The 17975-nt window shown below is 45.2% G+C and overlaps 1 protein-coding gene across 5 annotated transcripts; it reads left to right on the top strand.

Moving 5' to 3' along the window:
• Positions 1 to 267: 267 nt before the first annotated feature.
• Positions 268 to 17327, top strand: M1AP (meiosis 1 associated protein). 5 transcript variants are annotated; one of them, XM_079306096.1, is made up of 10 exons: positions 268 to 323; positions 5364 to 5650; positions 7775 to 7957; positions 9455 to 9629; positions 13361 to 13534; positions 14015 to 14165; positions 14707 to 14848; positions 15364 to 15570; positions 16111 to 16269; positions 16401 to 17327. In XM_079306096.1, exons 2-10 carry the CDS (start codon positions 5402 to 5404, stop codon positions 16548 to 16550), a joined length of 1590 nt encoding a protein of 529 aa, XP_079162222.1. In that variant the 5' UTR covers positions 268 to 323; positions 5364 to 5401; the 3' UTR covers positions 16551 to 17327. The 5 variants fall into 5 exon arrangements, with proteins under 5 accessions (XP_079162222.1, XP_079162221.1, XP_079162223.1 ...); XM_079306095.1 differs by lacking the exon at positions 268 to 323 and adding an exon at positions 389 to 439; XM_079306097.1 differs by lacking the exon at positions 268 to 323 and adding an exon at positions 662 to 685 and having other exon boundaries at positions 16114 to 16269.
• Positions 17328 to 17975: the final 648 nt, after the last annotated feature.

Here is a 17975-nt window from a genome sequence, read left to right as displayed (position 1 = left end):
TCTCTCTGAAGAATTCAGAGATCCCTGACTCACTGACTCCAACAGACCGGGAAAAGGCCTCGCCCGGGATCCACCCGGGATCCACCCGGGATCCACCCGGGATTCACCAGGATTCAGGACAGGATCGGGAAAAAGCCCCGCCCAGGTGGGGCCGGGCCTGGATTCCCACAGGAACAACCCCGGGATTAACCCGGGATCCACCCAGGATTAACCCGGGATCCACCGGGATTCGGGACAGGCCCGGGAAAAGGCCCCGCCCGCCCGGGATCCACCCGGGATCAACCCGGGATTGGGGACAGGGACTGTGAAAAGGCCCCGCACAGGTGGGTCCGGGCCGGGATTCCCACAGGAACAGCCCCGGGATCAACCTGGGATCAACCCGGGATTAACCCGGGATCCATCGGGATTCGGGACAGGATCGGGAAAAGGCCCCGCCCAGGTGGGTCCGGGCCGGGATTCCCTGGATTCCCTCAGGAATAGCCCCGGGATTAACCCGGGATCTGGGACAGGACCGGGAAAAGGCTCCCTCGAGATCCACCGGGATCCACCCGGGATTAACCCGGGATTAACCCGGGATTCGGGACAGGACCGGGAAAAGGCTCCCTCGAGATCCACCGGGATTAACCCGGGATTAACCCGGGATCCACCGGGATTCGGGACAGGCCCGGGAAAAGACCCCGCCCAGGTGGGTCCGGGCCGGGATTCCCTGGATTCCCTCAGGAACAGCCCCGGGATCCACCCGGGATTCAGGACTGGATTAGGAAAAGGCTCCCTCGAGATCCACCAGGATCCACCCGGGATTAACCCGGGATCCACCGGGATTCGGGACAGGCCCGGGAAGCGGCCCCGCCCAGGTGGGTCCGGGCCGGGATTCCCTGGATTCCCTCAGGAACAGCCCCGGGATCCACCCGGGATCGGGATCGGCTGCAGGCCCGGCCCTCCCGCAGCAGGAACGGCGCTTCCCTTTGCTTCCCGAATTCCTGAGGGAAAGCCTCGCCCAGGGGGTTGGAGTTGGGAGGTGAAAAGCATCGCCCGTGTTCCTGTGGGGATTCATAATTAGTGCTCAGTTCTCTGTGAAATGCAGCTCAGGCATCCAAGCACAGGAAAAGGTGGAAAATTCAGGGGTGGAAAGTGCACCTTAAAAAAACCAGATGGGGCAGAGGGGTTTATTCCTGTTTTAGCTTTAATTGCAGCGCCAAAATGTCCCATCAAGGGTTTGGGTTTCCCTCCCATCCATCCTCCCCACAGCGGAAGGGGCGGCAGCAGGAGCGGAGCCGGGAAGCAGCGGGGCGGGGACGGAGCCGGGCTGGGCCCCGCAGCACACACGGCACTGCTGGTCCCGGGTGTTCCGGTACCAGTACAGCCCGGTGCGGGTGTTCCGGTCCCAGTACAGCCCAGTGCGGGTGTTCCGATCCCAGTACAGCCCAGTGCGGGTGTTCTGATCCCAGTGCGGGTGTTCCGATCCCAGTACAGCCCAGTGCGGGTGTTCCGATCCCAGTACAGCCCATTACAGGTGTTCAGATCCCAGTACAGCCCAGTGCGGGTGTTCTGATCCCAGTGCGGGTGTTCCGATCCCAGTACAGCCCAGTGCGGGTGTTCCGATCCCAGTACAGCCCAGTGCGGGTGTTCTGATCCCAGCACAGCCCAGTGCGGGTGTTCCGATCCCAGTACAGCCCATTACAGGTGTTCAGATCCCAGTACAGCCCAGTGCAGGTGTTCTGATCCCAGTGCAGGTGTTTTGATCCCAGTACAGCCCAGTGCAGGTGTTCTGATCCCAGTGCAGGTGTTCTGATCCCAGTACAGCCCACTGCAGGTGTCCTGATCCCAGTACAGGTGTTCTGATTCCAGTACAGCCCAGTGCAGCTGTCCCAATCCCAGTACAGCCCAGTACAGCTGTCCCAATCCCAGTACAGCCCAGTGCAGGTGTTCCGATCCCAGTACAGCCCAGTACAGCTGTCCCAATCCCAGTACAGCCCAGTGCAGGTGTTCCGATCCCAGTACAGCCCAGTACAGGTGTCCCAATCCCAGTACAACCCAGTACATCTGTCCCTGTCCAGCTTTCCCAATTCTTGTACAGCCCAGTGCAGGTGTCCCAATCCCTACAAAGCTGTCCCAATACATCCCAGTACATCTTTCCCAGTCCCAGTACATCCCAGTCCCTGCAGAGACCTTGGCACATCCTGGTGTTCCTATGGGAACAACTGCTGCCTTCCCTTGCTGCCAGGATCCAGCCACCAGTGAGGGAGTGTTGCTGCTTTAAACTCTAAAAACAAACCAAAACAATACAGGAAATATGAATATGAAAAAGTCACAGGAAGATTGAAACTTCAGACTCTGAGGTGACATCCAGGCTTGTGGGAGCCATGGAAATGCAGGGAGCTGGAGGACAATTCCTCCAGCACGTGGGTTTTTCTCTGCAGGATTTTTTTTGTCTCAGGATTTTCTGTGCAGCCTCAGTGGTGATTCCCTGCCTGCAGCCCATGAATTATGCAGGTTTTTATCAGGTTAGTGTGTGTGTCATCCCAGATTCTTCATCAAGATGCCAGGGAAGATGGAGCCCCTGCCCCGTGAGGCTTCATTAGCTGTGCCCATAATCTGATCACAGAGTTATTACAGTTCTTATCAGGTTTAATTCTGGGAATTCCAGCTTGTCAATCAAGCACAGGTCCCCCTGATAACACAGCTCTTGTAGTGGGGTTGGAGTTTGCTGTTCCTCCATCTGGGAATTCTGCAGGAGTTTGGGCTTGTGCTGCTGCTCTGTCCACACACTGGTTAAAATTTTGTTATTTTTTACACATTTTTAGTGATTCAGGATTTAAAAATGCCTTTTTCAAAGCTCCTACAATGTTATAGTTCCTCTTCTTTTGAGGAAAAAAAAAATCCCCTGAAACCTATAAAGGTTATAATGAGGGATTTTAACACTAATATAAAGTGACAATTCTTACAAAGGTTTGATATTTTATGTCAATAAAAGCACAAGCCCAAAGCCATTTATTTATGATTGATTATAGCACTGATGAATAGAGTAACACATAATATCTTCTATTAAATAGGGTCTGGAATAATTTTGGTTTTTGTAGCTTGATTTTCTGTGAACTCTTTTGCTTTTTTTGGACTTTATTCTTCCATTCATCCTGACCTTTTAAAATAAATACCTTCCTTTCTAGGCTAGGTGGAAAGAAGGGATTCACACCAGAGGCCATCCACACTGCACAGGCAATTTATTCTCTAATAAACCCATTTATGCAGCTTGATTTGTTTTCCACATGAGAATATTCCTGTTTCCCAGGGTTTTGAAGCTTACTCTGAAAATGGAACTTTTTAAAACCAATTCTCCTTAAGCCTTTTTAACCAGTGACTTTGGTGCTACACCATTTTAGACCTGGATATTATTTAATTTTTTTTTTTTATGTGCAGAGTGTCTTCAGTCACAAATCACTCACGATAAAGAAGTTGTTTTTTTTTTAAATTCCTTTCTAGTTCTGCAGTATTTGTGTCTCCTTGCATTGGGCAAAATGCACATCACCAGCCCTGACACCTGGAGAGTTCTGTTTTATTGAGCAATAACTTAATGTCAAATCAGCTGCCAGAACTCACAGTTTTCACAATTTTCAGGGAATTGTGGAGAGAATCCCTGGGGATGGGCTCTGTCAGCCCACCCCATGCCTAAATCAGGATGTCATTTCACCACAGCAACCACATTCCACAGAATTCCCCTGTTCTCCAGCCTCACTAGAGCTATAAAAGAGGTCAAATATTGTCAAATATTTAGAGATGTATCTAAAATCACATTAATATTGCTAAGCAGAGGTTAATTAAGACACCACAATTATGAAGAAATTTGGTAAGGTGCTGATGAGGGGATCTATTTTAACAAAACCAATTAAAAATAAACATATTTTTATATTTGTATAGAGTGCCAAGAATGAGAGAATTAAATCAAAATTAGGAAAACTGGGTCTGCTTCAGCATCAAAGCTCATTTTCCTGTCTGAAACCAATGCTAAGGCCATGGAAATGTGGATTTCTGACAGGATGGGTTTTGTTTCCTTGTTTAAGAAAGCTCTGGGGACTTGCAGAGTTCAGTAGCATTGAAGCCTCATCACAGAAAATTCAGACAGACAAGTCCATTCCAGATTCAGTGATGTAATTGAGTAAACTCTGCTGTAAATTGAAAAGCTCCAGGAGAAACACTGATTAAAGTGGTATCTGGCAGTTTTTCATTTGGCAATCAGATTACACTAGAGGACTAACCAAAGCAAGATACCTACATGATCTATATCTGTATTTTTAACATTTTCATCAGCTCTGAAATGTTAACCCAATTTTTGAAATTCAGGATGTGATCACTCTTGTTTTGCCTGCACTGACAGGCATCCTAAGGAATCCTAAAAATTCAGATTTTTTTGTTTTTTCCCCTGATGATTCTTCAGCCAGATAGAAACTCATTTCTTCCCAAGCCTCACAGAAATTCTTACTCCAAAGTGCTGGAGGCTGTAGGAAATGCAGTATCTTGTCTCCTTGGAGACCATAAAAGAGCTGTTTGTGTGAGCTGAACACACCACACAAATGACAGGCCTGGGTTCTGACCAGAGCCCAAGGCTGAAAATCCAAAGTTTATTCAAATTTCTACTAATTCTGCTGGGAAGAAAACTGTAGAAAGAAAAAAAAAATATATCCTAGCTCATATCAAGGTGTCTGCTGTTATACCAACTTTTTTTTTTTTTTTTTTATTAAGCATTTCCTGTAACTTTAGAAACACCACTGAATGATTTGCATGGATTTAGTGAAGAGAGGATTTTAGAAAGGCTTTGCTCACAGAGTAAAAAATAAAATTTTTAGCAGGAAAATGCCCTTGTGCTTAAGGGGTTGAAGGGAGATGAGGGTGGGGAACAAATGATATTCAAGGTGTGTGGAGGGGCTCATCCCAGCTGTTTGACATTCTGAAGGACTAAAGTTGGATTTTCACACCCACAAAGCAAAAATTCATGGATATGCAGGATTTTCTTGCTGGCTTCTCCTGGCTTTTCCAGCTACTTGTCTCATTTTGCTGGGGATGAAGGAACAGGGACTGTTCTCCCTGGGCTTTGGGTGCCAGTACAGAATTAGGAGGTGGAGTTGCCAATTTTGTTTTCCAGATTGGGGGCTCACCTCACACAACATCTGAAACTGCACCTGTAAGAGCCTCTCTGCCTCATTACTGAAAACATTCATGCTTTTTGTGGGGGTTTTATTAGAGTATGGCCAGCAATTGGTTGGGAGAAAAAGGATGTGGGAGTTTAAATTATTACTGAGCTGTGTTTCAAGTGAATGGCAAAGGGAGGAACTCACTCACTGCTGGTTTTATTTCTTTCTCCCATTCAGATGCCTCACCGTGCATGTAACACCCACCTGCAGAAGCCATGAATTCCAGAAAATTCCCCTCAGAACCACGGAGAGTTTTTCCTGCTGCTAAATCTCCCAGCCAGCAGCCATGTCACATCCTGGTGGTGGATGTCACCTCCCCTTCCTGGGCCAACACCTGCTCAGTGCTCTCTGAGGCTCTGGAGAATGTGCTGTGCCTGGCCTGTGGCCTGGCAGGACCCTGCAGAGTGCCCCTGCTCAGCCTCTACGTGGTGCAGTCACAGCAGGAGTGTCTGCTGCCCTTCACGGTATGCCCCAGGCTCTGCAGATTCTTTTTTATTTAAAAAAAAAAAAGTTATGATTTATATCTAAATTTATATCTCAAACTCTGTGTGCAAGTTTCTATCTGAAACCCAGCCGATCGTTTCACGGCGAGGGGAATTTTTGTGAAAGGATAAAGTTTAAAAGGAAGAGTCTCATTTTTGATCTGTGAACCTGATAAATTAAGTTTTGTGCTGTTCCTTCCTAAAATGTGTTTTGGAGCAGCTGTTGCACCTTTCATGTGCTGCTTTGTGCTGGGCTGCTTCTCTGTCAGGATTAGCACACACAGCTTGAGCTGCAATAATTTGGACACTGGACAAATATTATCAATGTGTGAGAGGTTCTAGATATTGAAGGGGAAAGGTGCAGAGTTAAAATATCTGTGCTGAATTTGAGAAACATCCTGAAATCACAGAATTATCTGCAAAAGTTCTCTAAGAATAAATCCAATTCTTAACCCAGCACTGCCAAATCCACCACTTAAGTGCCACATTCACACAGATTTTAAATGTAGAGATCTAAGTCAGTAAAAACAAATATTGATTTCATTTAAGGCTCTGCAGAGGAATAAAAGTAGATAGAGTAGCAGCTCTGCAGTAATAATTTGGGAGTACAAATCTGCATCTTAAAGTTCACAAGAATTTTTGAAGCCATCCTGTTATAAACAACCACACTGAGCACTCCCATTCACACATCAGTGTAAACACACAGGATTAACCCTTGCACTTTATGCAGCAATGGTGGAAACATGCTGAAAAGCTTTGTCAAGCCTTCAAATCTTGAGAAAAATAAAAAAAAAGCAGAGGTCAAGAGTAAATTAGCAAATGTGATCAGCAAGAAGACTCTGGCTAATGCTGGTGTTTATTTTGTAGAAAAGGTTATAGATAATGTGACAAGGATAATCTCATGACTGCTGCTCCTGATCAGCTGTCTTTTTTATTTAAACAACAATTCCTCATTTTGATAGTCACAGTTTTTAAAGACAGAGGAGCCCTTAGATCACTGTTTTGTTTTGTTCATATCACAGGATATTATATTTCACCAAAGTACCCCTATCTCATTAAAACTTCCTTCCAGAAAGCCATCTAGCTTTGATCTGAAGACAAGATGGGTAATCAAGTGCTTCTCTTGATAATTTCATCCAGTGGTTAATACTTGTCATTGTGAAACCTCTACCTCATTCCTAATTTGCATTTATTTGTTTTATCTTCCAGGGATTTCTTAATATATTTACTTTTCTGACTAGATTGAAGAACATGCTTGTATTTTATTCTTTCTTCCTCTAAATAGAAGTAGCTCCCTTCTCTGTTCTGGCTGGTAAATCAAGAATAAATTATAAGTTTAACTGCAAAACATTTTTACAATCATTTTAATAATTTCCAAGCCATTCTTTGTATTCACTCTGCTTTTTTTGGGGGGGGTGTGCTGCATTCCAATAGCAGACATCAGCTGCTGTACTGAAGCTGTTTTTCAGAGCTTTGTTAAAGGGTGCTTGTTAGACAAATCATGAAGTCAGGAAAACCCCAGAGCTGAAAATAGAGATGGGGAGAGTACATGGGGAAGTGTCACACACACTTGGCCTGGTTTTAATCTTTCCTCAGTGCTTGTTTTTGGTCTCTGTTCCCACTGCTGTCCCCACTAGGGGAGTCCATAAAGCTTCTCTGGAAAGGGCAGGGTGAGCAAAGAAAGAGAAGCCAGAATGAAAGCTGATGACTGACAAGATAAGAAATCAGCATTTAAACATCAAAAAAATTAATGTGGGACTGAGTAAGGACCGAGCAGAGCCTTTGCAGCTTCCTACTCAGTCCCACTGAAAGCCCCCCCTGCAAACCATGGCTCAGGGGTGCTGCAGTGACTCAGAGCTCCACACACCTGAAGCAAACTAGTGAAATATTCACCTGCTGCCTCTTCAGTGGGGAAGGTGACCTCTGGCACCAGTATCTCAATTTGCTTTAAATAAATTTGGTAGAGTTCACTGTGGCCACAATGTTCAGCTGCTGGGACTGTCTCATCTCTGAGTTCTTGGGCTGAGCTGACATCTCCTCCACATTATGGAGAAGTATTTCATGCTATTCACCAGCTTTTCCTGCTCCTTGAACCCTGTTTTGCAGCAAGTGAGAGAAAACTTTGCCCGAATTCAAGCCTGCATTTCGGAGCTCCGCTCGCTGCCGGCCGAAGGCTCCTTCCCCCAGGGAGGGAGTGGAGTGCTGCAAGCTGTGCAGGATGGATTGCAGCAATTCAAGCAGTACAGCAGGCACACAGCAGCAGGAGGTTCCACAAATAGTTCTCTTGAGGTAAGGAGATGCTGGGAAGGGAGTGGGAGCCATCCCACATCATGGTGTTGTGTAAATGTGTATTTCGTCTGCAGTGAACGTGCAGAAAAATGGAGGCATTCAGAACTTTGGCATTTTCAGAGATCCACTGCCCAAAAGTCCTGAAGGAAGATATCAACTCCTCAAATCCCTCTGGACAGATTCCTGGGGAATCTTTTCTAGGGAAAGCTGTCCTGGTCCAGGATCTGATAGATTTTGTTGGACACTGGTGGCTGTGGTTTCAGCTCTGAAATGTGTGTTTTTGCATGAAGGGGAGGGAAGTTTCTAACAACACATGAGATCAGATGTGTGAATGCAGAAAGCAGAGCAAGGTTCACAGGAGGAAGTATTTTTTTAAGCAGTATCAACTGACATAAAAGGACAGGGAGTTATCAAGGGGAAAGGACTCACACAGAAATGGTGTTTTCCTCTGGACAGTAGAAAATATCATCTCCAAAATTTTGCATTTCAGACTCCACAGGCTCAGCATCCACCTGCCAGTCATAAAAAACAAATTGAGATTCCCACATTTAGGTCCTTAAGCCCTCCCAGAGTCTCACAGAGTCACACTGTGCAATTGAGACTCACTCCCAGTGTCTGTCCAGGAAACTTTTCTACTGATTTTCTGTGTTTCTTGGGGCTTTAAGGTATTTTTCCTGACCATTTGAAAGGTTATTTGTGCTTTAATTCTAAAGCTGGGAGTTGGAACACAGACAAGACCCTTTTTTGACACACAACAAAATCCAGGGTGTTTTCTAGTACACTTGAAGGAACAAGCTACATTAAAAATTAAGTTAATTCATGGTTATAGAGAGTTTTTACTCCCCTAAGCAATCCTTGTTCCTCTAGATTATGCAATTTTATTGTACTTCTCTTTGCAAGGGGATGTAAGACATGCTGCAGGGACAGCCTCTGATCACTGACAGGCAGGAGAGAGTTTTACCCTTACAAAAGGCCAAAAAAATGTTTCAAAAAAAAAAAAAAAGCCTCTTTCTGCTTCACTTACTTTAGTGATTGCAATTTCCCCCTCCAATCACAAGCATTTTTTTATGCAGAACAAGTTGAATTTTTGTTTCCTTTTCTCAGTATCAGACCAAAACTGGGTGATGGGAATCACACCTGCTGCTGCTCTCTTTGGAAATACCTTTAGGATATACTGTATATGTTAAAAAAAAGATAAAATTCCTATTCAGCTTTCAAGGGAGAAGACCAAGTTTAGTTTATTTAACCTATAATTAATGTTCAAGTCCCTTCTTACACACATTCAGTGATCACAAGTGCAAAGCACAGAGTTCCTCCAGTGAACTTCTCAATCCATTTCATATTGGCTTAAATGTGAGCCAGAGCTCAAAAAAAATTGCTTATAAATCTGCTTTTGAATAGATGAGCTATTCCAGCAAAATTTCTACTCAACACCTTCATTTCTCAAGAGAGAATTGGGGTAGAGGCATCTTTTTAATTCTCTGATTTGTGTCTCAGATCACAGTTTTGACCAGCCAGCCCAGCAAAGACATGGTAAAGCAGCTGGAAAAGAAATTACAAGATGTAGACCTGGTGAGCCTGAGAAGAATCCAGGTCATTGAGGTTCTGAAGAGAGACTTCCTGCAGCCTGAGGACGTGGAGCAGGGTGTGCCAGCAGAGGAGCCCAGCACTGGTGAGTGGAAGGTGATTTTAGGGAAGTTCTGAATTTGGGCAGCAGCACAGCCACTGGTTCTTGCTCTGCTCCAACATCTGCCACTTCCCTCTGGGCTATTTCATGTCCTTTAGGTCAGGGGGAGCTGCCTGGAGGAAGTTTGTACCACAGAACTTCTCTGGGGTTTGAAGAACTTACAGACCTCAGTTATTACTTCATTTATTACTTAAAATTCATGTGTGGTACAGTTTGACTGTGGGGGGTTAAAGAGAAAAAGTTATGGGGGCAACACACTCTGAAAAATGATTTATAAAAGTTTATAAAGCTACTAAAATTTGTTCTAAATATATATATAGTTCATCCTACCCTACATCCCAGTTCCAGTAACTTATATTTAAAATTTCTTAATAATTACACCCAGTTAATTAAAGGAAATTTCCTTTCCTTTCCTTTCCTTTCCTTTCCTTTCCTTTCCTTTCCTTTCCTTTCCTTTCCTTTCCTTTCCTTTCCTTTCCTTTCCTTTCCTTTCCTTTCCTTTCCTTTCCTTTCCTTTCCTTTCCTTTCCTTTCCTTTCCTTTCCTTTCCTTTCCTTTCCTTTCCTTTCCTTTCCTTTCCTTTCCTTTCCTTTCCTTTCCTTTCCTTTCTTCTCCTTCAATTCTGTTTCCTAAAAAAAAACCCCATTCAAAAGTTTTCTCCCAAATTTACCCTAAACCACAAACATATAATTAACAAATACATAATAAACATATGTTAAAATTACTGTAATCCCCCAAGTTTAAATAATAAAAAAATCCCTACTACTCCCCCCCAAAAAAACCCAACTGTGTTTTCAAAAATAAACTTTTATTTCAACTATTATAATCCTAAAAGTGTGCCTCATAATTTAATATAATCCTCAATAATAATTGTAAAAAAACTGTTATTAAAAAGAATTTACATCATAATCAAATTTCCATTCTCCCAAACAACTAATCACTATAACATCAAAACCACAAGAAAACTGTTTCTTGGAAAAAAATCTCCCTAAATTAGAAAAAAAATCTCCTCTTTCAAGTAAATTAATAAAAATATTTTTAAAATAGCTAACTAAATTGCTTTTCTGTACATTTCAGTGTACATTTTCAGTTTGAGCATGGAGAAAAGCAGCAGCAGCAAACAGGAACTGTATCAAAGACAAAAAAAAAAACTAATTAACGCTAATTTAGAGGCTTGGTCAGTGACAGTAACTCTTCCCAGCAATGTACAGCCTGAGAAAAGGGATTAAAATTATTTCTTTTTTTTCTATTTTCTATTATTTGTTTTTTACTGAGGGACAGGCAGTGTTATTTGTCTCTTGCTGTTCATTTTCTTTTGTGGATGAAATAGAAAATTTCTGCTCAAGCTCCACAGAGGAGGAGATGCTCTGGGTCTCTCTGTCACAGGGCTGCTTTAGGGAAGGCAAAACCTCACCATAATATTTTTTAAAATGGATTTTTCTTTGTGTGTAGCCCTTTCACCCAGTAAATGGAATAAAAACATAAATGTGAACATAAAGGCCACTGAAATGTCAAGTGATGGAAATCTAATTTTCTGAGTAGATAACTATTTGCTTTATAAGAAAAGAAAGAGATAATTGGAAAAAATAACCAAATTGGTTTATGATACCCATTAGAGCTCCCTTCTTCTGTTTCAGAAAAAAAAAAAAAATCCATTTTACTATAGAATATTCCAGTGAAGAGCATTGAATTTGTAAAATTCCTCATACAGGAAGTGCAGGATTAGTGCTGTGTTGAACCAGAAAACAAATATTGGGATGCTGCACTTAATCAAGAGCTTCATTTCACTGAGGATATTTCTTCCTTTAGTTTATTGAGGGGGTATTTGAGCCTACTTTTATTTTTAATATCCAGAGCAGGTTATCCCCTCCATGAGCTCATTCCCAGGTTAGTGCAGCTGGAAAAGACTTCAGTGGTTTGAAAACCCCCCATTGGCAAATCTTAGAAGAGCTTTGAACATGCTCAGATCTCAGAATCAGAGCAAACTCATTTAACTAAACCCCATGGAGAGCAGGACATTGAGGTGGGAATAATCTGGGGCAGTGACCAACAGGATATCTGGCCTTTGGATGGACTGGTCTCTAATTGATATTATTATTTTTTTTCCTTTTTTTCTTTTCTTTTTTTTTTCTTTTCCCCTGCCCCATTCCACTCCCTGAAGCAGCTGAGCCTTGCCAGACCTTCTGCTAACAAAGGTTAATATTTGCATTTGCTGGAGATAACTGCTCCCAGCTCTTTCTGTTTGATAAAAACAAAAAAACAAGTTCTGCAGACAAAGCACTAATGCCTTTTTTATGACCACAGCCCATCTTCTGCAAGCCCCAGGGCTCCTTTCTCCAGGAAGTTTGAGAACCATTGCATAGGAAATGTTGGCACCCCAACCTGGTTTTCCTAATGATTGCAGTGAATTTCTTTTAAAATTGTCATGTCTTGTGCCAGCTGCAGATGTGTAAGGGATTAAATATCTATTACAGAGGAAAAAGTTAAAAAAAACCAAAAAAACAAAAAAAAAAACAGGGAAGTGTTTACAGAGGGAAGAACTAAAGTATTTACCAGCCCCAAAATAATTCCCTTTGTCAGCTGTGTTTTGCTGTTTGTAAAAATTAATTAATTAAAGTTAATTTCCTGGTGCTTTGTCTTCTGAGCTGTTAAAGTCCTCTTCAGTGCACATCCCTGAGAGAAGCCCAAGTCTAAAATCTGTAAAGAATTCATCCAGAACAGGATCATCCTGCAAGAGTGAATTCTGCAGGGAAATGGGAGCAAGATTCAGTGTCAGGGCAAGGGGCTGGCAGTGGGAACAGCTCAGTTCATGGAGAGCAACTTCCAACTAAAAAAAAAAGAAAGAAAGAACAAAAAAAAATTAAAAAGTCCTGGCAGGCAGGGAGGATGATAAGGAAAAGTTTTTAGTAGCAAGGGCAGTGTGAAAGATCTCCTGTTGTGGGTGGGAGTGGAATCTGCTTTGCTACAGAGACACAACCAACACAATCTCCTCAGGGCTGGGAGGTGGGGAGAGCCAACAAGTGTGTCCTGCAGAGCATCTGAAGAATTACACTCACTACAGCAGTCCTGGACTATTTGCCAGCTAGAAATTATTTCATTTCTGGGGATTTTTCTTTGTGTTTTGGTTTGCTTTTTTTTTTTTTTTTTTTTTCTTTTTAATGCATAAGTATCATCTTTGCCAGATGGCATTAGAAATGCTAATGCATAAAGAAAAGATTTCTCAGTGTAGATGGAGTTTTTTAAACCCCCTGCTGGCCTGGTAAACACAAGGGTGGAAAAGGCTATTTCTGCTATTGATTCATCTTCTCAGAAAGCCTTTCCACATCCTGGCTGCATGGTAAAGCTATTAGTGCTAGCACACTCTACCTTCTGTGTTTACAAGTGGTTATATTGCATGTCTTATGCAGTTTTCAAATTGATTTTTTCCCCTTCACTTTATTTTATCCCATTTAATTTTTTATTTATCTGATGGACTTCAAGCTCTGCACCTCTGAGGTAATGTTTGTGGGTTTTTTTGGGTTTATCCTGTTTATACCCTGTCTAACTCTGCTGTCCAGCCTATTAAAAATTGTTGCTACATCACACCACATTTGTCTGCACCTCCAACAAAGGAGTTTAATAATTGCTGGGTATGAGAAACCAGAGAAATCTTTTTGCTGGCTGAAAACATTGATGCTTTTTCACCTGTTTTTTTTTTTTTTTTCCTTTTTCCTGCAGACATGGCAATCCTGGGAATGGACATTGAGGTGCAAACTGTAGAGGACAATGTCATCAGCCTGGAGATGCTGTTTAAAACCTGGCTCCTTGACCATGGCACAGAGAGGGAACAGCTCCATCTCCTCCTTCCCTCAGGAGGTTTTGGCCATGCTGCTGCACCCAAGAACACCTTAAGTATTTCATTTTCTCTCCCCTTCAAGGAGCTCTTGAATCCCTCAGCTTTAAATTACCCAGGATTGTCCTATGGGCATCTTCCCTCTCATTTAGAGACCCAAGTGAGGGCTGGGGATAATTGGAAAATCCTCAGCTGCTGCTTTGCTGCCATGGCTGCTGAGGCTGTAATTGTTTCCATCCTGCAGCAAAAATGGGCCTGGAGAGGCATGTGAATTCACAGCCCAAAGTAAAATGGAGCCTTTTAGATCTGGAGAGTTGAACAGCCCTAAAAATTGTGTTCTAAACCAAGAGTCTGTGCCAGAGCTGCACTTAAATAAAAGCTGTCTTGCAGAGGGACCTGGGGACAGGTTGATGCCTTGTGTCAGCCTTTAGTATTTTCCTTCCCCCCAACAGTTGCTAGAAAACATTGATTTTTAAGTGCTTTGAGCATGTGCCAAACATTGCCAATCCCAGCGACCCAAACCATTCTCCTTCTCCCAGTGTGCCTGAAGTGTGACTTGCAGGAGAGGCTGCTGGACCCAGCCTGGCTTTCAGGGCCAGCTGAAGGCACTGGCAGAGCAGCAGATCCCAGTTCTCCCTGGCACGTGGCAGCCTGGCCTCCCACAGCTCTGCACAAACTCAGGGTGCTCAAGTGAGTGCTGCTCCTTGTCTTCCACTGCCTAACTGGGAGAGGGGGTAAGAAAAGCTTCACTTCCCTGTGCAACATCATCCTGGGGCCTGCTGACATCACCAGGAGGCTCTGGGGTGCTGGTGAGCCAAATTTTGGTGGGAAAAAACCCCAGTTCCATCAATCTTCCTCTCATGGAACAGCACAGCCCATGTGCAGACCACAGTTATACCTGGTGTCACCACAGCATTCAGTGAGTGTGACACCACAGGTGTCATTCTTGCAAAAGTCCTTTTGCCCCAGTGAAATGTTTTATTGCAGTAATTCTGCTCTCTCATTACATAATGAGGCCACAGCAATTAATAGAATGTCAGAGCCTAAGCAAAGCCTGACAGCACTGTGATTTTACCTAAGAATTTGCTTTCATGGCACAGGGCAGAGCACAGAGATGCTCTCCAGTGTCTTTTCTGAGATGTATTTCTAAGAAAAAAAGTTAATTCTTAATTCCTAAGCTGTGCAGTTGTTGTTGCAGTGATGGACACTAACATGAGCTGTATCCTGGCAGGGCTCTGAAGTCTGAAGGGGTCTGTGAGTCTGTGCTCTATGGGCTGCCCTTCATCATCAAGCCCACAAGCTGCTGGCAGCTGGACTGGGATGAACTGGAGACAAACCAGCACAGCTTCCATGCTTTGTGTCACAATCTCCTGGTGAGTGTGTGAAAATTGCAGTGTGATGCAGGAACAGTGAGTGCACACCTTGTAACATCTGTCTGGTGCACCAGGAAATATTTTAAAAGCTGCAGCTTCATCTCATGGGCCAGAGTTAGGCTTGTAAATCCTTTCATCTGATGGAAAGGTCATCTGATGGAAAGCCACAGCTCATCAGACCTTAGGGAAGACCCTAAAACCAACCAGAAATGAGTATTTGGAGGTGTGAAGTGCAAATGCCAGGGCTGGAGTTAAACTTGTGACTTTAACAGCAAAAAGAATTAACCAAGGCTTGGAATGTGGAGAAGTGGCTGTCACTGATCAGCCATGAAGCAAAATTGGGTGTTTTTCTTAACAACTGACTTGCTAAAACACAAAACAAATGCCACACAAACAAATGTCCTCAGCCCTGCTGCAGCAGTTTCCCTTCCCTGACGTGTGTGTGCCTGCCCTGAGTGGCAGTGCTGAAGGAAGTGGCTGTTGCCTGTTGTTCACACCTGGATTTTGCCCTTTAGAAAAGGAAGTGGATGCTCTTGGCCAGACGTGAGCCCCAGAGCACTGGACCAAACTGGAACGTGGTGGTGCATCCCTACTTTGTCATCATCCCCTCTGACTCTGCCACTCTCCTGGTGAAAGCTGTGGCCAACAGAGAGCTCCTGCTGCCATCAGCCTTCCCAGCCCTCCTGGCTGAGCACCCCGAGGCAGTCAGGGGCCCCATCGAGGTGAGTCACTCATTATCACCTCCTTATCAGCTCCTTATCATCTCGGCAAGAGAACAAGAGAAGGAAATGGCTGTGACAATGTCTAGTGACAGCTGCAGTGTGATAGAGCACTCCAAAACTGCTTCCCAGCAGACAGCTTTCTCCATGGACAGCAAACACCTGTCCTTGGAGCAATGCTGTGTGTCTGCAGAGGCTTTGGGAAGCAGAGTCGAGGGTGACAGTGCCCAGAAAGGGTGTTCCAGCTTGTTGGCTGATTCTGGGCATGGGAAAGGGTAGGATTGCATCCTGCAAGGGGATGTTGAAATCCATCAGGATCTATATGGAGATGCCTCTTGTTCTGCACACAGCTAAGAGTGCTCCTTATGGGTTGCAGCACAGCCAAAAATCCCTTTACCTTTCACTGCAGGGTGGCTTGGAGTGTCTCCAACACTGTCAAAGAAAAATAAACTTGAAAAAGAAACCCAAAAAAATCACAAACACGCAAACCCCACAACCTCTACCCATCACACCCTGTAGCAAACTCAAGTTCTTTCTTCCAAGCAGAGTGCCCTGAACAGCTTGGAAGTGGAAGTTGCTTACAACCCTTTGCACCTGAAGAGCAACCTCTACAAATACCTGAAGAGCTCCTTGTACAAACCCCCCCACAGGCAGCAGCCCCAGCCCCGGGAGCAGCGCCCGGAGCGGCACCAGCCCAGGCAGGTGAGTCCTGTGTGTGAGCAGCCTGCATGGGCTCAGATTCCAGCAGGGGAACTGCAGGCAGCTCCCTGTGCCCTGCAGGAGCTGGGTGTAGCAGCTCCTCCTCTCACAAGGATTTGCATTTTGTCTTGCAGCCTCAGAGCAGAGCCAAAGCTGCAGTGGCTCCCCTGCTGATGGCTCCTTCTCCCCTCCAAACGTCCAGAGCAGCAGCAGCAGGAGCAGCCAGGAGAGGCTCCTCTGAGGGCTCCCTGCTCCCCATGGAGTATGAGGAGTTCCTGCAGTGAGCAGCAGGACCTGGCCCTGGGCAGCCACAGGTCCTGGCTCAGCAGCTGGCCGGATGTGGTCAGGCAAGACACCGAGCTTGGCCTTGGTCAGACAAGCACTTCCCATCGTTGGTTCCTCCTTGTTGTTGTTTCACCGTTGTGTTGGTCACCCAGCCAGTTCTGCAGGAAGTTTGCTGCTCAGGGACCCTCTGTCCAGAGATCCAGCTGTCCCCTGCAGCAGCAGCACCACGTATTTCCTGTTCTTGCCAGCACACGTCACCAGCCTGCCTCAATTTGGGTTTCTGATTTGGGCAAGCACAGGCCACAGATCTCAGATCGTTGTCAGTGGGGGCAGAAGAGCTGCAGGCAGGGCAGGGAGGAAATCAGACAGACAAGACAGGGCAATCATGCTGAGCTGCCCTCATCCCACAGCAGCAGGTTCAGTGGGGTGGTTAAATAGGAATGAAACTTGGATTTCATCTTAAAGCCTGCAGTTCTGCTCTCCCAGATGATTTGGTTGCTTCCAAGATTGGCCTTGCTGTCCAACACTCTGGTTCATGAAGGGGGTTGTAGCAAAAGCCAAGCCAGAGCAATTCCAGAGAATCCCTGCCCAGATGCCAGCCTGTTTTTCAGTACAGATGCAGGGCAGCTGCCCCTGGCACAGCAGGAGCCAAGGGCAGCTTCACCAAGCCAAGGTGGGGTGGTCTCACTGAGCCCCTGATGCCAAGCACCAGCAGAGTTTGTGTTCTACTTACTTGGTTCTGAAAAGCTGTTTCAAAATAAAGTTACCTTACATAGAGTTCACTCTGCCTGTGGTTTCTGCCATGTCCAGCTCTGCTATCCCACCCTGACCTGTGCTTCCTGGGAAACAGCTGCAGGTGAGCAAGGGCATGAGGCAAGCACCCCAATCCCATCAGAGCCATCTCTCTGGCAGTTCCAAAGGCATGGGCTGCCTCTTCCCCTGCCCTGGCATCTCATCAGGCAGCTGCTGGGCAAGACAACAAGGGCAGGTACCAAACATAAAATCAGGTTTAGGGAGGGGGCAGCAGGAAGGCAACAAAATTTTTGGAACCACCTCAGCCTCCCTAAGATTACCCAAAACCCATCAGACTTTTCCCCTTCTCCTGCAGCACAGCAGAGGGGAACAGCCACAAATTGCCCCTGGCTACAGCTCAGCTGTGTTTTTACAGGACTGAGGCTTCCCCCTGCAACCTGGGCATCAGATAAATGGCCAGAGCTCATCACCTTGTCACCATCTCACCAGCCTGGGGACCTGAACCTCCAAACTTCACTAGTTTGGCTGAGCTGGGGCTGCAGAAGTCGTGCTTAGCCCTCTGCACAGGTGCAGCACAGTGCTGCCTGTCACCTGCTCCAGAGGCTGCTAAACCTGCAGAACTCACCAGCAGCCCCATCCAGACATGGGGACAGCCAATGCCAGCATGCCTG

The sequence above is a fragment of the Erithacus rubecula genome (genome assembly GCF_903797595.1).
Source record: "Erithacus rubecula genome assembly, chromosome: 5".
NCBI classification, from domain to species: Eukaryota; Metazoa; Chordata; class Aves; order Passeriformes; family Muscicapidae; genus Erithacus; species Erithacus rubecula.
Note: the sequence above shows the minus strand (reverse complement) of the source record. Positions and strands in the feature narration are given on the sequence as shown.

Bases quoted from the DNA above. Each gene is read 5' to 3' on its own strand.
- M1AP (XM_079306096.1), top strand. From the start codon at position 5,402: ATGAATTCCAGAAAATTCCCCTCAGAACCACGGAGAGTTTTTCCTGCT. The intron at 5,651-7,774 runs GTATGCCCCAGG...CCTGTTTTGCAG, and splicing joins AGTGTCTGCTGCCCTTCACG to CAAGTGAGAGAAAACTTTGC. The intron at 7,958-9,454 runs GTAAGGAGATGC...TTTGTGTCTCAG, and splicing joins CCACAAATAGTTCTCTTGAG to ATCACAGTTTTGACCAGCCA.